The sequence below is a fragment of the Zootoca vivipara genome, chromosome 2 (genome assembly GCF_963506605.1).
Source record: "Zootoca vivipara chromosome 2, rZooViv1.1, whole genome shotgun sequence".
NCBI lineage: Eukaryota > Metazoa > Chordata > Lepidosauria > Squamata > Lacertidae > Zootoca > Zootoca vivipara.
The window spans coordinates 38985116-39007754 of record NC_083277.1 but is presented as its reverse complement, the minus strand read 5'-3'; the positions used below and the strand labels follow the sequence as shown (position 1 = coordinate 39007754).

The following is a 22639-nucleotide window of genomic DNA, read 5'->3' as shown; positions in this document are numbered from 1 at the left end:
CAGGACTGGACACCTCCGCTCTATCCAAACTGCCTCCAGCATGGCGGATCTGGGATGTAGATTGCTCTTCTTGGCAGTTTGCTAGCTGGAACTGTCTATCTGTCACTGGGTGAAGATTGGGGTCACGGGGTAGGAGAAGCTTCCACTTGCAGGTTACTATTGGGGTACAGTAAAGGTAAAGGTAAAGGGACCCCTGACCATTAGGTCCAGTCGTGACCGACTCTGGGGTTGCACGCTCATCTCGCATTATTGGCCGAGGGAGCCGGCGTATAGCTTCCAGGTCATGTGGTCATCATGACAAAGCCGCTTCTGGCAAACCAGAGCAGCACATGGAAACGCCGTTTACCTTCCCGCTGTAGCGGTTCCTATTTATCTACTTGCATTTTGACGTGCTTTCGAACTGCTAGGTTGGCAGGAGCTGGGACCAAGCAACGGGAGCTCACCCCGTCACAGGGATTCGAACCGCCGACCTTCTGATCAGCAAGCCCTAGGCTCAGTGGTTTAACCACAGCGCCACCTGGGTCCCTATTGGGGTACAGTAGCAGAGGGCAATTCAGTCAGCACCATACAACCATGTGGTTGCAGGCAGGGTAACAGTGGCATAGCTTCAGTGCCACTTCTTATCTGTTACAAGATAGGACCAGCTTTCATCTCCCTCTTTGATTGACTCACATCCATCATGGGTGGCTTTGCACAGAGAATCATTTCACTAGCCACTGCTCTTTATGAACTTTCAAAGCAGCTGTGAATCCTGCTTTTTCCATGTGGTTATTTATTTACTTATTTATTTAGCATATTTGTTATGCACCTGTCACCAAATGGTCCCAGGGTGAGCTACATATAGCAATAAAGCAGTAACTTAACAATATCATATGTACAATATTACAATATTAACATGTACATAGAACATTCCTAACAGCCTAAAAAAAAACAAACTAAAAAAACCCAGCTGATGAACAAATGCCAAAAATTCAACATTAAACTTCTCCTGGAGGTGAGGCTGGAGTCCTGGAGGCTGACTGAATGCAGGGATTGGCAAAATTATTGTTTTGCTGGCTGCCAAATTATTTTAAATGTCTTGTTTGCTGTAAAAAGTATGCTAGTCTCATTTTATTGTGGTTTTATGTTGTGTTGTGGTACTTTTACAGAAACTGCTTTGAGCCAAGGAAATGCAATATTTAAATATTTAAATATTTTAAATAAAAAGTATTTAAAGTATTTAAATATTTTAAATAAAAAGTAGAGTAGGTTAAAGAACAGGGCATTTATAATTTGAGGCAAAGAATATGTGTTTATAGGCCCATTCTTTACTTCAACTGCAGAAACAGAAAGAACTTGGTGAAGCCTATTGCAAAAGGTGTAGGCTGAATTTACTGTTCCAGTTTACTAGGCACTTCTAGCTTGTGCTTCTCAATCACACTCATCCAGCCATTGAAGTTGACTCCAGTTCCCTCTGTAAAACCTTTTGTTGTGCCCTTTCAGCTCTTGCCAAAATGGCATTGTCTCACACAATGTGCTCAGTGAATTGTAGCATTTTTGGCTTAAACATGAGCCCTGGTGATTGATAGTAATCATCCATCCTTAATTCCAAAGAATTAGTTTGGATTAACTCTCGAGAGATTTTTTCCCCCTCTATTGGGTAATGTTAGCAAGTGACATTGGGGATTTTTGAAGCACCTGAAAATTTTACTGTTATTAGGTGCTGAAGGTTTTTAATAGAAGCAAAAAATAAATTTGCTGATGAGTAAGATAAACTTGCATTCTCAGTATAATATTGAAAACAGTTGATTGGTCAGTTGGTATGTGTTACTGCAAGTTAAAAGGTATAGAAAAATGAAATTATATTTTTAATGTTCATTCTAAGACAAAGAGGCAGTTAAGTGAACATTACATAAAAATACTACATAACGTGTCCATATTGACCTATTTGAGGCACATTTTTAACGGTGGGTATCACCTCCTACTCAGATTTTCCTGGCCAAAGGTGTGGGGACCATTCCTGAAGTGGCTTATGGGAAAAGAAAGGCTGAGCAATTTCCAAAATGGAACATGATGTGGGGAGAAAACCCCAGAATGAAAACAACATGAAAGCCTGAAATATGATGAATGCATTTCCTCTGCAATAGCCTATCTGGTGTTAACTTTTGAAGCAGGGTTAGTTAGAATCTGACCATAGTGGTTTTCAATATTTTTATTACTTTTTTTTTTTACATCTATACCCCACTTTTCAGACTTTTGTGGTTTCAGTTTTTAAAAAACTTTGGAATGTTCAAACTCACATTTCTATTTTTAGAATAGTTGCATTTCACATTCAGCAACGTTTCTTGTGGGTGTGAAATGGAAACCAGTGCACCACTGTGCACACTAACATTTTTCGTATATAGGCTGCCCCAAAATCTCTCCAAAGGGCAAAATACACTAAGGCAGGGCAAGAGTTATTTAACAGAGATAAAATCATGATTGATCCTGATAAAGAAGTGGGACACTTAGAGCATATTAATATGTTCCCTAACCAGCCATAATGGGGTGTGTTCATTTCTAATCCAAGAATGATGAACCTGCCAGCTTACCCCTTCTGAGCAGAAGACAGACAGGCTTGTCTTTAAAATTAATCACCCCTCTTCCTTGAAGCCTTGAAAAGCAACATCTCCTTTTTGCCTTTGTTCTGGTCAGTTTCAGCTTCTCCGCAGCTTCATAAGTAAAGTAAACTGGATAAAGCTATCAAGTACTGAGCTGAACTTGCTAGGTTAGTGGTTTTGAAACGTGGAAACTCATAAGGGATTCCTCAATGAACAGACTGATAACAGCAGACAAACGTGTACAAGCTTGCGCGCTAGTATTCATGTTCTGTAATGAGCAGCTGGAGGAGAAAGTTGTTTGTGTTCTGTGAAACAGTTTAAATGGGTCACTGGAAATGCTCAATGGACCGCACACCTTAGAAGATAATGTCCCTCTGCTGATGTGCAAGGATTTCTCATGTGACAAGTCAATGTGGAAAGGGCTGGGTGAAGCCAGGAAGTTTTATAACGAGTCTTCTTGGGAGTTGTGAACCTTTTCAGCTTGTTTTAATTAAGAGAGTTTCTCTCGATTACATCAGAACTATCTAGCAGATGAAAAATCTTTCAAGCAGCTATCTAGCTGCTGAGGCTTGGCAGCATTTTTTTTTAATCCTTTCTACTCAGCAAGGGTGTGTGTGTGTGTGTGTGTGTGTGTGTATGAACATACAAACAGAAGAATAATGTTTTTCAGCACTGCTTGGCAGTATGAAGAAGGCCTGTGCATACTTTTTCCTTTCAGCATATTTAGGAATAAGATCTGAATGAATGGACATACTAAAATAGCTACAATAGTTTCACTGTCTTGATCAGGTATCCCCAAACTTCGGCCCTCCAGATGTTTTGGACTACAATTCCCATCTTCCCCAACCACTGTGGTCCTGTTAGCTAGGGATCATGGGAATTGTAGGCCAAAACATTCAGAGGGCCGCAGTTTGGGGATGCCTGGTCTTGATGGTTGATTGCTTATGGTATGCACAGAGGACCCACAGAATCTAGAGAGTATCTTAATTTTCATCTTCTGGATTTCCAGCATACCTGATTTCTTTCCTTTTAAAAATCAAGTTTATTAAAGGTTTTCAACCTAATGTATGATAACAATCAAACTAAACTAAAGAGAATTTAAACAAAATCCAATATATCAAATAGAAAAAACTAAAGAAAATGTAAAATACATTAATTATGATCCTCATAAAACACAAAATTATAAATATATGTAGCACTCAGTATACCTGATTTATGAATTGCTTGTCTTCTGCAACATTTTGTAAAATCCTGTACAAATGATAACAATCAAGGACTAACAATAGTTTGGATGGGAAGGTGAATTTTGCCAATTCTGTCTTACCTTGAAGCCCCCAGCACCACCATCCACTGACTCTGGTCCTGGGAGTTGGGGAACCCTCCAGAATATTGTGGGAGATGGTGATGGGGGCTACTGGAGAAAACAGAAGAAACCACCTTCTCATTTCCTCTGCCAGCAAGCTCCTCCTGCTGAATCAGAAGGACCTTTTTCATCCAAGACACAAGTTAGCTCCATGGCAAAGAGTGCCTTTTACCAACACCAGCTGCATTTATTCCTGGGCCAGAGGTAGTAGTAGTAGTAGTAGTAGTAGTAGTAGTAGTAGTAAATTATTTATACCTCGCCCATCTGGCTGGGTGGCTCCCAACAGAATATTAAAAACATTATAAAACATCAAACATTAAAAACTTCCCTAAACAGGGCTGCCTTCAGATGTCTTCTAAAAGTCAGATAGTTGTTTATTTCCTTGACATCTGATGGGAGGGTGTTCCACAGGGTGGGCACCACTACCAAGAAGGCCTTCTGCCTGGTTCCCTGTAACCTCATTTCTCGCAGTGAGGGAACCGCCAGAAGGCCCTCGGTGCTGGACCTCAGTGTCCAGGCTGAAAGATGGGGATGGAGACGCTCCTTTGGGTATACTGAGCCAAGGCCATTTAGGGCTTTAAAGGTCAGCACCAGCACTTTAAACTGTGCTCGGAAACATACTGGGAACCAATGTAGGTCTTTCGGGACTGGTGCTATATGGTTTTGGCGGCCACTCCCAGTTACCAGTCTAGCTGCCAGTCTAGTTTAGTCACAGTGGTCCATGCACTGGTAGCTTCACAGTTGGATTTCTGCAATGTGTTTTATATACAGGTAGGTCTGCCTGTGGGCTTGGATTGTGAGTTGCAGCAGGTACAGAAAGCAAAGGTAGACTTGGTGGCTATCCACAAACATAACACCAGTTCTGTAGGAACTGCACTGACTGTCAGTTAGCTACCAAGCTCAGTGTGTTGCATTGACATGTAAAGTCCTACACGACATTGGACCTAGGTGTTTGCTCGACTGCCTACCCTTGTAAACACCAGCCTGGTATTTGAGATTGGGTGGACATTTAAAACCCTTGTAGAGATATTTTTCTCTACTCAGGCATTTGGTTAGTTGATTGGAGATGTTTTGTCACTCTCCTGGTGCTGTAAAGTAAGTTTGATTTATTGCTGTTGTGGCTTGATTTATTTTTTATTGTTTTATTTCATTATGTTTTTATTTTGTGCCTTGCTGTGGGAATGAATTTAATGAGCAGTGGGTTCTAAATTACCTAAACGCAGCACAGGTCTAAATTACCCAGACACAGCAAAGTGTTTAGGTACTTTGAATTTGGTTTTTAAAATACTGAAAATATCACTCAGATGATTTTTGTACAAAAGTAGATGATATGACTTCTGTATTATGAAAGTGAGTTAATACCATTTGTTTTAAATATAGCAAGAATGACAGACTTATTATGTCCCAGTTTGTTCCTATTGTTTGGTAATAGAGCTAACAGTGATTCATTTTACACATTCAGTGGGATAATGCATAATTGCAAATTAACACGTGACAAACATAATGCTTGAACTCATGATGAGCCATTCTAATAGTCACATCCCTTAACGCCTTGAGAAAATGGGATTGTTGCCTAATTAAGTTACACCCATTGTTATTGATGCATTGAAGATTACTATCAGGAACTTTGTACATACTAAGGAACAAATCTGCCGAAAACATTAACACCGAATACAATTATTATTTTTTAAGTGGGTAATCTGGCTCAAAGGGAGAGGCTGCATGGTGAAATTAAGCAGATGGAAACTTAATGAACTCAGAGTTGTATTTGATGTAGCGCTATGGCAAAGGTTCCATTGGTGCAAGGATTTTCCTTGCAAAACAGAACATTCTCCCCCCCCCCCCTCCTTAAATCCGCTGTGGGGATCCCCAAACCCTCCTGAGCAGATCTGGGAATGGTGTGGGCCGAGGAGAGGAGGAAGTTCTCATTGCACTATCAAGAAATCTTTGTGTTGCCTTCCACTAATGCAACAATCTCATTGAATTTGGCCCTCATTGCCTTAGGCTGTGTACAAAGCACTAAGCAAAGTACTGAGGAGCTTGTAGTACAGAATACCAGACCCTCCAAGAGTCCCTATATTCCAGGAGGAACCCTGGATTTAAAGAAGTCATCCCGATTTCTTATTTGATCCCGGAAGGTCCTGCTTTTCCTTAGGTAAAGGGTAAAGGGACCCCTGACCATTAGGTCCAGTTGTGACCGACTCTGGGGTTGCAGCACTCATCTCACATTATTGGCCGAGGGAGCCGGCGTACAGCTTCCAGGTCATGTGGCCAGCATGACAAAGCCACTTCTGGCGAACCAGAGCAGCACATGGAAACGCCGTTTACCTTCCCGCCAGAGCGTTTATCTACTTGCACTTTGATGTGCTTTCGAACTGCTAGGTTGGCAGGAGCTGGGACTGAGCAACGGGAGCGGGGATTCGAACCGCCGACCTTCTGATTGGCAAGCCCTAGGCTCTGTGGTTTAACCCACAGCGCCACCTGCGTCCCTTTTCCTTAGGATGTCCCTATTTTCATCAGAGAAATGTTGGAGGGTATGGAGTTATGCAACCCCCAAACCACTATACAACCTTTAGAAAACATTTGACAAGGCAGCACTGTATAGGGAAGTTTTTTAAATGTTTAATGTTTTATTATGTTTTTATGTATGTTGAAAGCAGCCTGGGACAGCCCAGTCAGATGGGTGGGTATAGATAGTAAAATATTATGGTTTGTTGAGACGGAGGCACTCTTCCCTTTTGTAGCTAATGTTCAAATGTTTCTTCCTTAATAAGTAGCAATGAGCTAAATCTAATGGCTCCCTGCTTATATAAACTACCATAAAAGTTGTCCAAACTGCCCTAAAAGTGAATTTTTAGCATCTTATGCTACAGGGTATTTAATAATGAAATTCTGTTCTATTAACCCTATTGATTTTCAGTTACCTTATGTAACTGTGATTTGTGGTGTAATATGCAAGGATTTGAGAGGTTATATTGCTTTGAGGTTTGACTAACTAGTTCCTAAACTGTTTCTAATCTAATATTGTAAATGTCACTGTCATTTTTAATAGAGGATGTGCTGTTTATTCTGGGAGAGTGCAGTTTGTGCATATGCATACCAGAAGCCATAAAGGAAAAATCCAGCAATCCTAGGATGTGCCCATTTGAACCGCAATAAATAAATTTTGGTAGTTTCCAGTGGAATTTGAGTGGAACTTTTGCTTGGCTTCCTTCTCAGAGGTTTGGCCAACCTCTCCTGAGATGCAGTGGTCATGTGACTGTGCTGCGGCTACATCTAGGATGCGTTCATTTTCACTGGCTTCTTGCAAGAGAACCTCCAAGAGGGAAGTTGACCGTGAGTTTTCACCCTGTAGGCATGAGGGCAGCGTGGCTGTCTTGGTTTCCCCCCTGCCCTCCTTTCAGGCAATGAAGAGGTGGAGGAGGGGTTCAGCTCTTCCCACCTGTTCTCTGCAAGGGACTTCAAGTCATTGTTGAAGAAGGCCTTACCTTTGCGGATCACTTCTGTGGGGAGGGGATAGCACCCCCCAAATGCAAGTCCCTCACAATGAGGTTTCCTTTTCCAGAGAACTTTAACTTTTTGTTAGTGTGGGGGATGCCTGGAGCCCCCAAAGCTTCCTACTCCTTGTTCAGGTGCCTTCATCTCTATGATAAAATTGAGGAGGATTTCTTGAAGGCCAGAAAGACTCTTGCATGATCTCACTTCAACGTTAGAACAGTAATTTATGAAAGTTCAGAATGTTGTTTAACACCTGAAATGTGCTTTGATTCTAGGACTAATCCGGCATGTAGAGCAGCAGTATGGACTATAGGAGAGCTACAACAACACTTGCATAGGAAACATCCCCTTGCCTCGTAAATTTCCTTAATCTGTTCAGTAGTCTTTCTAATTGTTGTTGAACTGCTTTTTCATCTGGCGTAGGCTTCAGTTCATTAAACATTTTTGTCTGTTCAAGCCCTCTTTGGTTGCATTGGTAGAGTGTATTAAGCCAGTTAATTTCTTCAGGAATAGTTTTGAAGTAATTTCATTCCACATGTCTAGAGCACCATATGTGATCCCTAGTCAGCAGGGAATAATGAATGTGAACAGAATTATAAAAAGGGTTTACAGATAAGATGATGCTTATATTCAAGAGATTTTACATGCTGAATATTTCTTACATGGCAACAGAATCCCCTGTCCTGACAGCCTGGGGTGTCAGAATGAATTATTCACTTCATTGGTGGGTTTGGACTTCAAGCAGACCTACAGAGGTCTGACTGAGTCATAAACTCTGCCTATGGGAGAAATGACATTAGCATTTTGATGAAATTTCAGATGAGCAACAGGGAAAAAATTGTTTTGAACAAGTCACTGTCTTAGAATGGTGTGTTGATAAGGCTATAATGCACGTATCACACACACACCCATAAGGAGAAAGAAAAAACACATAACAATATTATTATTGTTTTAACATGTTGATGTTTACTGTCCTGGGATTCTTTGGGAGGAAGGGTGGGGTGCAAATGTAAAAATAAATAAATAAACAAACACCGGTAAATAAATAAATATTTTAATTATTAAAAAGCAAAAATTATATGAAAAAGGGTTCTTTCGGCATATATAGTTTTCTGTGACATTCCATGGGCCCCAGCTTTTTGAGACCCATGGCCACACATGGGATTTTGAGAGAGAGAGGGGGGGAGATGTGGGCAACACCACAAAATTGCTGTTTCGACAGGCTTTGCCAGTAGCAAATTGTTGGCACTAACCCCGCTTGCTCACACTTTGTGTGCTTCTTGGGTGCTGGAATAGGGTTACTAGACATCCCCGGTTCCCAGGGACAGTCCCCAGATTCACCAATCTGTCCCCGGACAAAATCTGTCCCTGGAGTGTCCCCGTATTTTAATTAATGTTCCCGTATTTATGCCTGTGGACTTCCGGAGAGGCAACATGGTGGGCGCCATGGCAGCAAGCAGCACTGGAGGTCCCAGCCATGTCAAAGTTCCAGCCAGCCAATCTGCAACTTTACCGGCCAAATTTTTTTCATGAAATTCTGGTCTCATGTCGCTCATATTGCATCCAGTATGTGCTCCCACCTTTGAAGTTGCTTCAATATGTCTTCCTAGCTGTATTCAGAAGAATGAAATTTTTCAACATACTCGAAAAAGAAATTTCAGGACTTCACTGAAATGCGAATGCCTCTGCAGCTTGTCTTCGCCATTGTGCTACTTGATAGATGAAGGAGTGGTGTTTGCAGATAATCAGGAATTTCTGGTTCTCGGCATGCAGGTAAAAAACCAGATGATATACCAGTATGCGTAAAATTAATTTAATCAACTAGATTTGTACGAGGGTTTGTGTGTATACATATGCATGCTTCACAGGGGTTGGAAATGCAAATGCTGAATTGACAAATGTTTACAAATTTGTTGCTGAAGGTATGTCCATAGGCTAAGTTAGCTTCTCATGGACTAGTGTTAAAAGAAACTAGCACCCTCCAGAATATGTTAACCATTTTAATCTGCTTTATGCAGTGTTCTGCTATGGGGGATTTTTCATCTTCTTCCTTGAGGAACTGCCTGAGGACAGAGGTGTGCATGGGCAGGGGAAATAGGGCATGCTTTTAGAAATGCAAAGTGGTTACAAAGACACCCAGAAAAGCTTATTAAGATAACATTCAAATGTAGTCATATGAAATTTAAAATCCTCAAAACAACAGATTATGCATATGATACAAAGCATCATTACATTATTGTTGGTCATTCATCCCACTTTTTCCTACTCTGGCAGGCAGTGTCTTTCCACTGTCATAGCCAGAGGTCTTTTCCTGATTGGTCTCCAGAGGTCCTTTTCAGGATCCCTTACATTTTAGATGCCAGGGTCTGAGGTGTGTGTTCTGCTCCCTGAGCTTTATAGACCCTCCCTTGATAACAGATTGGGAAAGATGTCTGCTTGAGACTTGGCCAACTGCTGCCAATTACAATAGATACAGTGGTACCTTGGTTCCCAAACGGCTTGGCTCCCGAACAAATCAGCTCCCGAACACCGCAAACCTGGAAGGAAGTGTTCCAGTTTGCAAATGTTTTTTGGAAGCCAAACGTCCATTTCAGCTGTCGGCATTGTTTCTGGGGCCAATCAGCCAGTCAGAAGTCATGCCATGGTTTGCAAATGTTCTTGAAGTCGAAGGGACTTCCAGAATGGATTAAGTTCGGGAACCAATGTACCACTGTATTGGGTTAGCTGATCAATGGTTTGACACAATCGTATAATCTTAGAGTTGGATGGGATCCAAGGGTCATCTAGTCCAACCCCCTGTAATCCAGGAATCTCAGCAAAAGCATCCATGACAGATGGCCATCCAACTTCTGCTTGAAAACCTCCAAGGAAGGAGAGTCCACAACCTCCCAAGGGAGACTGTTGCACTGTTGAACAGCTCCAACTCTCAGAAAGCTTTTCCCACATGTTTAGTGGGAATCAGTGTACAAATAGCCCTTTCCGCTGTAAGGAGGTGAGCTATGGTTTCTAAGTCAAGAAGACAAAACAAGGACACCAGGAAGCTGAACAAGGCCAGAATTTAATGTGATTAGTCCCTATGAGGAACAGGATATTGGGCTACATAGTCCTTTGGTCTGATCCAGCAGGATAGGAAGGGAGATTAGGGGATTAGGGAACCTCAGCAGAAGTTTGCAGGATCAAGAAGAGGAATGAGCATGAAGGAAGAGCAAAGGTCTGACTTGGTGTGCTTTGAATGGGAAGTGGATGTAGTGGCAAGGGGGTGGGGGTGGGAGAGAACCAATCACGGTGAGGGGAAATGAAGAGAGAAAAGCAGCCAATAAAGTTATCTGGGCTCTGGACATTCACTAAACTCAGCAGGGGAGCAACAATTCCAGGTTAGCTTTTAAGGATTCCAGGTTAGCTTTTAGGAAGTCCAGGATTTGAGTCCATCCTTCATGGCTGGTTCTGACACTAGGATATAGCTAAGGTAAGCTTTTCATTTAGTTACTCAAGTCTGCGTTTCCAATGGATAGCGATGAGTTTGTATTCATTTTATATATTTATAAAAATTAGGATGTATTTCACAGCTTGTGGGTTGATCCTTTCAAGCCAAATAAGCATTAATAATGATATGTGTAGTTTTGTTATTGTTTTATCAGCAATAATAATAATAATAATAATAATAATAATAATAATAATAATAATAATTTGTCATGGTAAATTATGAGAACATTAAAAAAGAAGCACGACCACAGAAAACAGTCAAGAGATGTTGTGTAAAACCCAGTAAGAAACAGTCAGTTATAGTCAGCATTTTGAAAAGTAAGATTACTTGTAGGTATGCTTCTGTTATACTCTCACATAAAAGCCAGACTTCCACACAAATGCATCTCTAGCTGTTTGGCTACATAACACATATGTTCAAGAACAATTTCACAGATTGCTGACCCTGAAATCTGAAACATGAATGCTACAGCAGTTTGCAAGAAAGCATTAAAAAACCTTGTGTAACTTCTTTCATTATGGAGTGATTTGGCACCTGAAACTTTGTTTGTAGATCTAATAGTTAAAAGGAAACAGGTTGAGTACAGAAAGTACAGTAATTGCAATTATCTTACTGATCAACTGTCACTGTGCTCTAAAAAACTGCCTGATAGTTAAGAAATTTAGAAAGTTGATAGTGGACAGATTATGGGGAAAAACATTTTAGAGCATAATTCACACAGTGCCCTCCCCACCCCCTGCATGTGAAGCTGCACCTGGGGGAGGGGATCAGCATAGGTCTCAATGGGATTATTTTCCATCTCTCTTTTACTTTATAAATTTAAGTGTACATAGATTTCCATGCATCAGTCATCAATGAGAATAGGAGGCCAGTAATTCACCCATCTTCCTCCTTCCCATTGTACCACCCTGCAAAATATTCAAGTCTCATGGAAGCTGTCTAGTCTTTATTTATTTATTAGAACAGAGCAATAAATAATGTCCTGGGGTCTCCATGTCTTTGACTTTATAGGTGCACTCTAATATTATGGCATTCTGGGGGAAAGCTGTGAGTGTTGGTAGGTGTGGGTGTTGATGGATAATGTATGTATGTGTGTCAGATTTTGCATCTCATCCAGCACCGAGGGTCTTCTGGCGGTTCCCTCACTGCGAGAAGCGAAGCTATAGGGAACCAGGCACAGGGCCTTCTCAGTAGTGGTGCCTGCCCTGTGGAACACCTTCCCATCAGATGTCAAGGAGATGAGTAACTATATAACCTTTAGAAGACATCTGAAGGAAAGGGAAATTTTTAAGGTTTAATATTTTGTTACTTTTTTATATATGTTAGAAGCCGCCCAGAGTAGCTGGGGCAACCCAGTCAGATGGGCTGGGTACAAATAATAAATTACTATTATTATTAAAGGATGGACGAATTCTATTTCTCCATACATCAGTACAGAATTTGGTTTATTATGAAATGACTGCTTATACAGATCCAGTAAGTACGCTTTTTTCTAATCTTACTTTTTATCAACAATATGTAAAAAAAATGTTTGTTTTAGTTTAAATATAACCTTTTAAAAAATACTGCTTATTTTTGAGAACTGTCGGGATTGTGATAAGATCATCACGTTACATTAATTAGTCCAAAAAGACTGCTACAAGAAGTGCTCTACGTGTATTATCTTGAATTGCTAATTGTCCTCCGCATAGCATATATTTTAGAGGGTGAGGTACATCAAGTGCACTTAATTGCCATAATCTAGTTGTTCCATGTTTGCACAAAATTTCCTCTAGGCAGGGCAAAGCTGGGAGTAGAAAGGCATGCCCCTTTCCACACAAATTATCCAACTAATTCCTTAGTTATGCAAAGACTAGCCATTGAGGCCCATAAGTGCTAGCCCTCTCAGCAAAAGGGAATTCTGGCAGGCTCAGCTTGTCCGACCAGTTTGAATCATTATAGAGCCGCAGTCTTAGGGAGCAGGGTTCTTAAGAGATCATCGAGAGCAACATATCTCATTAAAATGTTAAAGGTTAATACGAAACATTATTGCGAAACCTAAACATACCAGCACCTTTCCAAAGAGTATATTAAAATGTGCTCTAAGTGGCCCGCTGATTCGGTTTCTTTTTTTTAATTTTTAATTTTATCCATTCAGGAACTGCTATTTTAAAATATAAACATCAATTGGTTTAGGTGGTCCATTTAAGACACGATGTGGCCCATCAGCAGCTAATAATTATGTGCCAGAGCCCAAGATGCAAACTGATACACTTCAGAAGCTTACCTGGTCTGGAGCTCGTTTCGCAAGTGAACACAGGAAACGATACCATTGTTTTTACAAGGCTTGTGAGTAATGAGAACAACTGGGTGCTAGTGTGAGAATATGTCTGCGTGTCACATTCATGGAAATGCTAGAGCTATTGTGCTGTGTCAAGCTGCAGTTGCTGCAAAAACACTGCTGCATGGTTGCTCTCTGGGGCAACCTATCAACAAATGTGAAACCTTTTTTGAATGGATTTCAGTGCCTGCCAATTTGCTACCTACCTAGATTCAATGTTTTACTAGGTACTAGTGTCTGTAGCCCCATACCTCTCCTCCTACAGCCCACCCCAGTCACTTAGGTCTGTGGTTGAAAATCTGTTGCTGATGTGCCCCCACACAAGCTAAAAAACTGTTGTAACTTGAGCACTTGCTTTAAGCATTGTGGCACCAGTTGTCTGAAATCCCTTAGAAATGAAACAAGCCCCAACTTGGTTATGTTTTTGACTTCTGTTGAAAACTTCTTTTCTCCCTTGCCTTCCCAAGGTAGCCTATTTTATCTTTCCAGTTTTTTAATCCTTGTTGAATTTTATGTTTTAATACTGTTTTGTGACTCGTTTTGTTTTATTCTACTTCTGTGGTCACTTTTTATGCTGGTTTATTGCTTATCTAAGGGACACGGGTGGCGCTGTGGTCTAAACCACTGAGCCTCTTGGGCTTGCAGATCGGAAGGTCGGCAGTTCGAATCCCCATGACAGGGTGAGCTCCCGTTGTTCGGTCCCAGCGCCTGCCAACCTAGCAGTTCGATGGCATGCCAAAAACTGCAAGTAGATAAATAGGTACCGCTCCAGCGGGAAGGTAAACGGCGTTTCCATGCGCTGCTCTGGTTCGCCAGAAGCGGCTTAGTCATGCTGGCCACATCACCTGGAAAAACTGTGTGCAGACAAACGCCGGCTCCCTCGGCCAGTAAAGCAAGATGAGGATTGCAACCACAGAGTTGTCTGCAACTGGACTTAACTGTCATGGGTCCTTTACTTTTTTATTGCTTATCTATACTATATTCTGTATATTTCCATCTTATCAGGTGGAGTTGGTTTTTGTTGGAGATAGTAAGCTGCTTTGTGCAAGGGCGAGACTAGGCCTTTTTCAAACAAATAAACCCTTTTCTTATAGTCATTGCAGAAGCTGTGTAAAAGGAAGAATCGGGGTGAAGGAAGATGAATGGCTTGATAAGATTGTCATGAAGGAATGTTCTACATAAAGGGGTGGCAATCTGAACGCCATTCTTTTCTTGACTATAAGTTACTAGGCATAAGTTACTAGACCTATAGACAGAAAGAACAGTGAGTTTGTATATACCAAACTAAAATGATATACCTCTTTCAGAGCAATTCACTCTTCATTGGTCTGACATCTGGAAGTGTGGATGTTTTAAATATAAATATAAAACAAGACAACAAAACAACTTTGTATGGAAAAGGTGTGAAATATCATGGTGAGATCCTTTTAAAATAATTTAATGTACATACAAATAGGAAGAATGAAACCATAGCCTTTTTATAGTAAAATTGTTAATGTATTTTATGGAGATGATTTGAACACATTGGTGCTGCATTCCTACACGTATGTCTGAGAAGTGATGACAGGATTGCACAATAAATCAGCATCAAAAAATAAAAGTTAAAACATTGTTCCTGAGTTTTACTCAGGAAATTATGCTGGTATAAAGGGCATGACTTAGCCAAAGTAAGGACTTTTAAGTGAAGAAATTGTTCAACACACCTTTAAATCTTTCCCACTGAAGACAGTGGGATTACATAGAGGCTAGTTTTGGCAGAGCAGCTAAATGTTGGTGACATGATTTCAGGTCAGGCAGGCCCTGTCCTTGTTGAATGTCCAGCAGGCATTTTAACTGAATTCTAATCCTATCATTTTAACTGATCTTTTTTGTCCTAAGGAACTTGTATACTGCTTAGAGACTATTGCAATTAAGCAGTATATAAGTGGTCAAAAATAAATAAATAAATAATCAGACATTTGTCGCCCCCCCCCCAGAACCTCAGATAGTGCAGCCTGCTTCTACTTTCACTTGAAATAAGTCCCTTTGATTTCCATAGGATTTATAAGTCTGTGTGCATAGGATTCCAAACTAATTCTTTTGTCAGAGAAATCCTTAAACTAAACTGTGTTGGCCTCATAATGTTTTGGTGGCCTGGTTTGTACACTCTGGTAAGCCATAGCCTGAAATAAGGCTATGGCTTACAGAAAATAAGCAGCGTGCTCAAACCATTCCCACCTTACTCTTCCCATTGCTGCAACAAAACAAATCACAGTGTTGGCTTCATATTACATGTGAACCAGTGCCCCTGGTTGTTTCTCTCTAAGCAAACAATGAGCATCAAGCCAGGAACAACAAAGAAAACATAGTTGTATCAAAAGTCTCTGACAAGTCCAAGAGAATCAACAGGGTCACACTCTTCTGGTGCCAGTTATCCACCAGTGTGAGCAATGAAGTTTCAGTCTCACATCCAAGCTGGAAATCAGATTGGAATAGATGCAAATAATCACCGTCATCCAAGAAAATGTGGAGTTGGTCAACCATTACACATTCAAGGACTTTTTTTGCCTGAAAGAAAAAAAGATAGTTATTTAGATCCAATGGGACAAGCAATGGCTCCTTGATAAAGAGTTTCACAATTGCTTCCTTGAAAGGAGTCAGGACATCAACTTTTCTCATGGCATTTTTAATCACAATGATCCTTTCTCCTGGTCCAGTAGATCTAAGCAGTCATGGTGGACATGAGTGCAGCAAATGTGGCGGCAATCCTCACTGCTCAAAGTGTCTTGAATAAACATCTTCAAGTTGCACAAATTGGACACAGTGGCTGAATATCTGCAGAAGGTGTGGGGAAGCTTCCTCTCTCCAGTCAAGTTTCCTAGGGCCAACATGACCAGAGTGGGGCCAAAACACACATCATTCTCACACGGGCATCGAATTATCATGCAAACACCTGCCATTTTGTCTGGTTTCTCTTGCTCTCTCACCCCCCCCCCCACTTCACTTGCATTTCACCTCTCTGTGCTAAGAAAAGGCCCGCTGCACAACCATATCACTTCAGATCACACTAGGCATGGACATTGGGCAGTGTGCTCCTCTCAGCAGATGGCTGAGCTTTAGCATCCTCCAGCCTCTCCTCTCACATGCAGCAGGAGGCATAGCAGGCCAGTGGACCAAGTGAGAGAACAGACAAACAGTGGCCATGACATATGGAAGTAAGCAAAGCGAAGCCAGAATATTTTAGTAATAAAGTTGTTGTTAGGTTGCAGAAAGAAATGGAAACAGAATAAAGCTTTTTTGGTCCTCTAGCACAACATATTCTGCTCAGGTGTTGATGTTGTGCTAACATAATTATTGAGCGGACATCATTCTGTGAGAACACTATAAGTAAATGAATGTGTGTAGTTCTAATCCAGGCATCCCCAAACTGCGGCCCTCCAGATGTTTTGGCCTACAATTCGCATGATCCCTAGCTAAGAGGACAAGTGATTAGGAATGATGGGAATTGTAGTCCAAAACATCTGGAGGGCTGAAGTTTGGGGATGCCTGTTCCAATCCATTAAATTATCTCAATAGATCTTTTCATGACATAATTGTTTCTTCAAGGGCACAACTTCTTATTGGGCGTCCTGTGAACAAGCCTGCAATCCTTACCTGAGAGTCAGCCACACTAAATAGCTGAATAAGCATGCATAAGATTGCATGGTCATCCTCATTCTATATTTGGATATGCATGGTATCCAATGAGAATATCGATTACTTCAGAAAATTATTGATGCAGTTTCACATTCAGCTGTTAATACAGCTTTCTGGCCATGAATGCATGACCTGAGCAGCTATTTCGTGATCAACAGTAGCACTGACCTTTCCCATGCCTAACCTTGTGTACAGAATTAGCTTGCCATTTAATTCCACCCACTTAGTCCATAGTAGATCTTTCAAGTTTTACTGAAGTTCTGTAATACATTTCAAAAATGATTCACACTTTCATTCTGTAGGTGCTGACTTGCTAGTAACCTATTTTTAACTAGTTGTTACTAGTAATGGGTTCTCTCAGTTCATTTCAAAAAAATTTGCACTCTTTTATATTGATAGAACTTATAAAAACAATGAAGAGTTCAGAAAGTTACAAAGAAGTAATATATCTTATCCGTAAACTTCTGTTTTTTTGAGATGAATGAAGGTTGGAACATTCTGTATTTGAGTTTCAATGGCCTGGGGGGGGGGGGGATCTGGTTAGAACACAATTCTTTTCCTTTGGCTAAACATGGGCCTATTTTATAGTTTAGATAGGATCGAACCAATTGTGTTTTTGTTTTTTGTTTTTTTAAAAAAAACATTTTTTAAAACAGTGGCAAGAGTCAAATCACTTGCTCACTTGATCAACTGATAAGTGCCGATTTAGGGCCAATCTGTACATGATAGAGGCAAACCTAACTCTGCCTCAGTTGTGAAGAAAGTAAAAGTGGATTGGTAAAGTTCCAATTTTAAGAGTAAAAGAAGCACCCAAATGAGGAGTGCAGGATTCCCACCCACCCTGAGCAGCTTATCCTCCAGTGTTACTTTACCCACTGGAGAGAGAAGTAGGGTAAGGGAAGACCAAGGGGGGAGGGGGGACCCAGTGCAGACACATCATCATTATAACCTTTTCCTGATTGTGCCCACATTGTTTGGGAGTGGGTAAGGTGAATGAATAGCCCACCCCTGGCCCCTGCCAAGGCTGCTCACAGAGCCATGCAGACCTTAAATCCACCACTGTTCTGGCACATGATATTATCATTTCCTGACAAGGGTGCATTCAGAATCTGAAATCGGATCCTCAAATTCACAAATTATATCAGAGTATTCCCTTTCTTTAAGGAGAGAATGAAGAAGAAGAAGAAGCTTTCTCAGACAAGTACCACAACGGCCCTGTACTGGCAGTGGATTCCTGCAAGAATTATTCTCTCTTTTTAAGTTGCGGGTAGGTGAATAGTTTAATGTTACCTTTTGTAACATGGGAAAAGGAAGACAGGACATGTGCTATGAAATCCATAAATCTATATTATGGCTGCATGCCCCCAGACCAGCATCCAGCATAGTGGGGCAAATGCCAGCACCCACCACTGCTGACACCAGCATTATTTTAACCTTTTCTTTTTAATAAACTTTTCTTTAAAAAATCTCCACCCTAAAAAGAGAAGTACTGGGTAGGAGGGAGATGGCTTCAGGCAAAGCTGGCATGCTTTATCATAATTTCAGTATTTTGTTGCTGCTGCGGTTTGTTGCTGTTGTTGTTTTTCAGGTGGGGTATCACTCTTGTTAAATACCTTAGTATTTGGGGGGGGGACGGGGACTAAGTGGAAATGAATATTATCACCTGCCTCAAAAAGAGTACAAGTCTCCATTTTGCCCATTGTGAAATATGATAACTTGCAGGTATCCAGTGAATTTTTATTTATTTATTAAGCATGCACCTGGAGATAGAGAAATGCCTGTGTGCATGGAAGAAGGTTGCAGAGTGGGGTGGGGTGGGGGGAGTGATTTAGGGGAGGGGCAAAATAATACAGCCTAGACACATTCCATTAAGCCCCACCCACTGGTGTGGGCAACAGCTGCAGAATAGCAATACAGTCAATATCTATTTGGGTTTTAAAATGAGTGTGTAGAATCCAATCCCCCATGCAGAAAAACAAATCTGAACGACCTGCTTGTGTTTCTTGAAGCATCTCATACCAGAGGCATGGGGGATTAGATTTAGCTGGCAGGTCAGATCTTCATTTACCCCAGCCCCTGTGGGTCGACTTTGTCAGGTGGTTGATAACGTTCACCAGTCAATCACAACAAGAGCAGGCAATTTCCTCATCCACCCACCCCCGCCCTGCCTCTGCAGAGAAAGATATTTGGATTCAAAGCACCTCCTTCAAATTGCAACCTCTAGGGGGGAAAAGAAAATGGAGCATTTTCTCTCTCCAGGGGGAGTGGAATGGATTCAAAGCACTGGAGGAAGATATTTGACTCTAAACCACTTCTACCTGACCCCTTGGCTATACTAGGGAGTTCCCAATACCAGCTGATTTTGGGGACTGCGTTTTGAAGCACTGGCAATCAGCTGATTGACACCTGTGGAGGGCTCTTTTCAAGCACCTAGAATTAGCTGATGTCTAGCTGATAGTACGAGCTTCAGCTTCAAAGTGTCTCTTCGGCAACAAGCTAAGAGAGAGAGGGGTATTATATCTAGAAATAGAGAGGTTGTGGTGCTAACAGGTAGAATTAGTTTTGGGGTGTGTGCTTTTAGCCCACTGAAATCAAAGAGTGTGGCCAAAGTATTTGAAAACAATTTTTAAATAGGAATTTAAGCAGGAAATGAATAACGTGGGGAGGACAACCATTTTCCTTCAGCCTCCCATGTCCCTTCTCAATCTGTTCTGCAGAGTCTCTTACCCCCTCTGGATAAGATTTAAACAGACATGGGGGGCTGCAGGGTGGAGGGGGAATGACTTAAAACTACAGTGGTGCCTCGCTTAACGAATGCCCTGCTTAACTAAATTTCCGCTTAACGAAAGGATTTTTCGAGTGGAGCTTGCGTCGCTAGACGAATGCGTTTTACGAAAAATTTATCTAGCGAATCGTGGTTTCCCATAGGAATGCATTGAAATTCAATTAATGCATTCCTATGGGCAAAAAAAAAATTCAATGCATTCCTATGGGATTCGCTAGACGAATTTTTCGCTATAAGAAAAGACCCGTGGAACGAATTAATTTCGTCTAGCGAGGCACCACTGTACTTCGCTCCCCATTCTGCTCCTGGAAGTCGTACCATCAGCTGAGCACCACTGTTGGATACTAGCTTGTGTGTCTTTTATAATTTTGTTTTATTTCTCAAACATAGGATTTCATTCATTTAACACAAACAATGAAAAGGTTAGAAAAACCATCATCCTGTAATCTGGAACCTGGTATACTCAGTGCTAAACTGAACTTCACATGAAATGTGTATGACTTAATTCCAATTTGCTTTAGTGCTGTGTGGATCTTGAAAGTAAGCTTCTGAGAAGAATGAGTTATATTCTGTCTTAAGACTATTTCCCATGATGTTCCCTTTATTTTCTAGTTCAGATTCCACGATAAAGCTATGGGATACACAGAAGAATTTGGTGGCAGATATCACTCTTGATAACACTTTAAGCACAGCCTGTTTCCTGAATAGTTCGGGTGATATTTTACTGTCTTTCAAAAATGATATTTACGTCTTGTCTCACAGTAAGACACTGGGCTTATTGAATGCAAATATTGATGCCTCTAGCATCTCAGCAACAGGTAACCTTTATCATTATATTAACAGAATTTCTTAATTTTTAAATAATATTTCGTACTCAGGCAGTCTGATCCCATCCATTTTTACTCAGAAACAAGTCCTACTATATTCACTGTGGCCTATTCCTGTGTAAGTGTGTACAGTATAGGACTGCAGCCTTTTCTGCTAATTGGTGTATAGCAGGCATGTCCAACAGGTAGATCGTGATCTACCAGTAGATCTGTGGTCGTCTGCAGTAGATCACTGGGAGATCATTGGCACCCTCCTCAAAGAAGCTGAACAACTGTGGCTCCCCTTAAAAAAGCTCAACATTTTACCTCCTCCCTGAAAAAACTCAACAACTTTGACCTGAAGCCCAAAAAAGGGGGTAGATCACTGCCAGTGTTTAACTCTGTGAGTAGATCGCAGTCTCTTGGGAGTTGGCCACCCCTGGTGTATAGGATAATTTTGCATGATACAATTAGCAAACTTACGTCTAACCAGCATTTAGTATTCATCTGTACACCAACACTAATTGGTATTAACATAAACCAAGGTTTCTGTCATAACCATGTTTTGAAATGGGGTTTGAACTCTTGGTCTGTGTCAATCATGGTAAGTACGGATGTAACAGTAACCTAGGGCTGACATACGTCCTGGAATTTCTGACAGGTGGCACTTTGTTCTGAATTGTCTTGGGCAAGTCAATCGAGAAATCCTGTTTTGTACATGGGGGTTTGCTCAACAATTTTGGGTTCGAACCTATTATTAAAGATGAAAAGGATCCATTCTGGAAGAGGAAGTGTACTTTGCAAATTGGGAACCAGACTCAGGAAACCATGGTTTTCAGGGAAATTGTGTTATGCCTACCCTGGCTCATTGTGGTATCTTATTTGGCAGTGTTCATTTGAGCGAAGAACACAAAAAATTAGTTATTGATAACCAATATGCAATATTCTTTTTATTGCTTTCAGGGGTATAGTGCTAAGTAAAAATTGTAAATAAAATGAAAGTGGTTTAACATTACGGTTTCATGTTGCAATGTGAATGCTGCAATATAAATGCTGCTATCATGATCTCTTCTCCAGAATCCTATATTTTTGAAAGTCAACCTCCAGAAGAGCTAGAAAGAGAGAAAACGTACATGTCCAAGCCGATTGAGATGGCATCATATCTGGTATGTTGTAACTGACACAGCATTTTTAGCAACATGAAGAAACAGAGGTTGCTTAAATACTGTGCTCTTGAAGACATTATTCACTAAACTGAATTGCATCTAAAATCATGTGCAAAGTCTGCCATCCGCTGTTAGATGCACTGCATTGCAATAACTGCAAAACTAATATCTGTTTTAAAACTTGGATTTGGAATCTGTCATTAGCAAAATATATTATTTTTTTCTGTATGATATGTTGAAAACTAGATTGCCACAGTTTATTTTAGTAAATTCAACATTATGTAATGTTTCTAGATTTAATTTATAGTAGATAATTTTTTAGGAGCTGCTTTACTTTGGTGCAGATCAATTTCTGTATAGGATCAGATTTCACAAACTTGCTATAAATTCATAGTATTGCCCTCTTAAGTCCTTAAGGCTAAAATATGATACCCATATACTTGGCAGTAAACCTAGGTGGAATCTACACACATATAAAAACCACTCTGAAAATGCTTTCTAAAAAGTTTTGACAAATACATTGAATTTTGCAGAGCTCACTGTTTCCATCTAGTGTCACATTTGTATATTGCACTTTACAACTCATTTAAAACATTTTATTTGCTGCTGTGTAGCTGAGTCCATAATTTAACTCAATGGGACTTACTTCTGAATGTATTTATATATAGTACTGAACTATGACTTGAACACACTGAACATCTGTAACACATATTCCTGTTCATTAATAGCAATATTATAAAAAATAGACTTTTATCATGAATATCTTTACTATTTCTCTAGGTACCTTACAAGGGATATGCCTTCACTGAAGACTTCACATCAGACTTGTTGGTTTTACCAAAGAAGAAAGGAAAGGTTGGGTTATAGTGTAATGAAGCATATTTTGCACAGTTATGACACAGATCCTTCAGTATCACAAAAAGACACCTATATCAAGTTTTAAGTTATATCAACAGCTATTTA

The 22639-nt window shown here is 40.6% G+C and overlaps 1 protein-coding gene across 1 annotated transcript in view; it reads left to right on the top strand.

The window, feature by feature from the left end:
• The window catches only part of LOC118080053 (uncharacterized), an 81166-nt gene that overhangs the window by 25800 nt on the left and 32727 nt on the right, over positions 1-22639 (top strand). Inside the window, exons 12-20 of the mRNA XM_060271025.1 lie at positions 7716-7796; positions 9051-9213; positions 12326-12400; positions 13100-13252; positions 14552-14660; positions 18084-18186; positions 20317-20522; positions 21588-21676; positions 22457-22531. Coding sequence (XP_060127008.1) covers positions 7716-7796; positions 9051-9213; positions 12326-12400; positions 13100-13252; positions 14552-14660; positions 18084-18186; positions 20317-20522; positions 21588-21676; positions 22457-22531 — 1054 coding nt within the window. The remainder of the gene's footprint in view (positions 1-7715; positions 7797-9050; positions 9214-12325; positions 12401-13099; positions 13253-14551; positions 14661-18083; positions 18187-20316; positions 20523-21587; positions 21677-22456; positions 22532-22639) is intronic.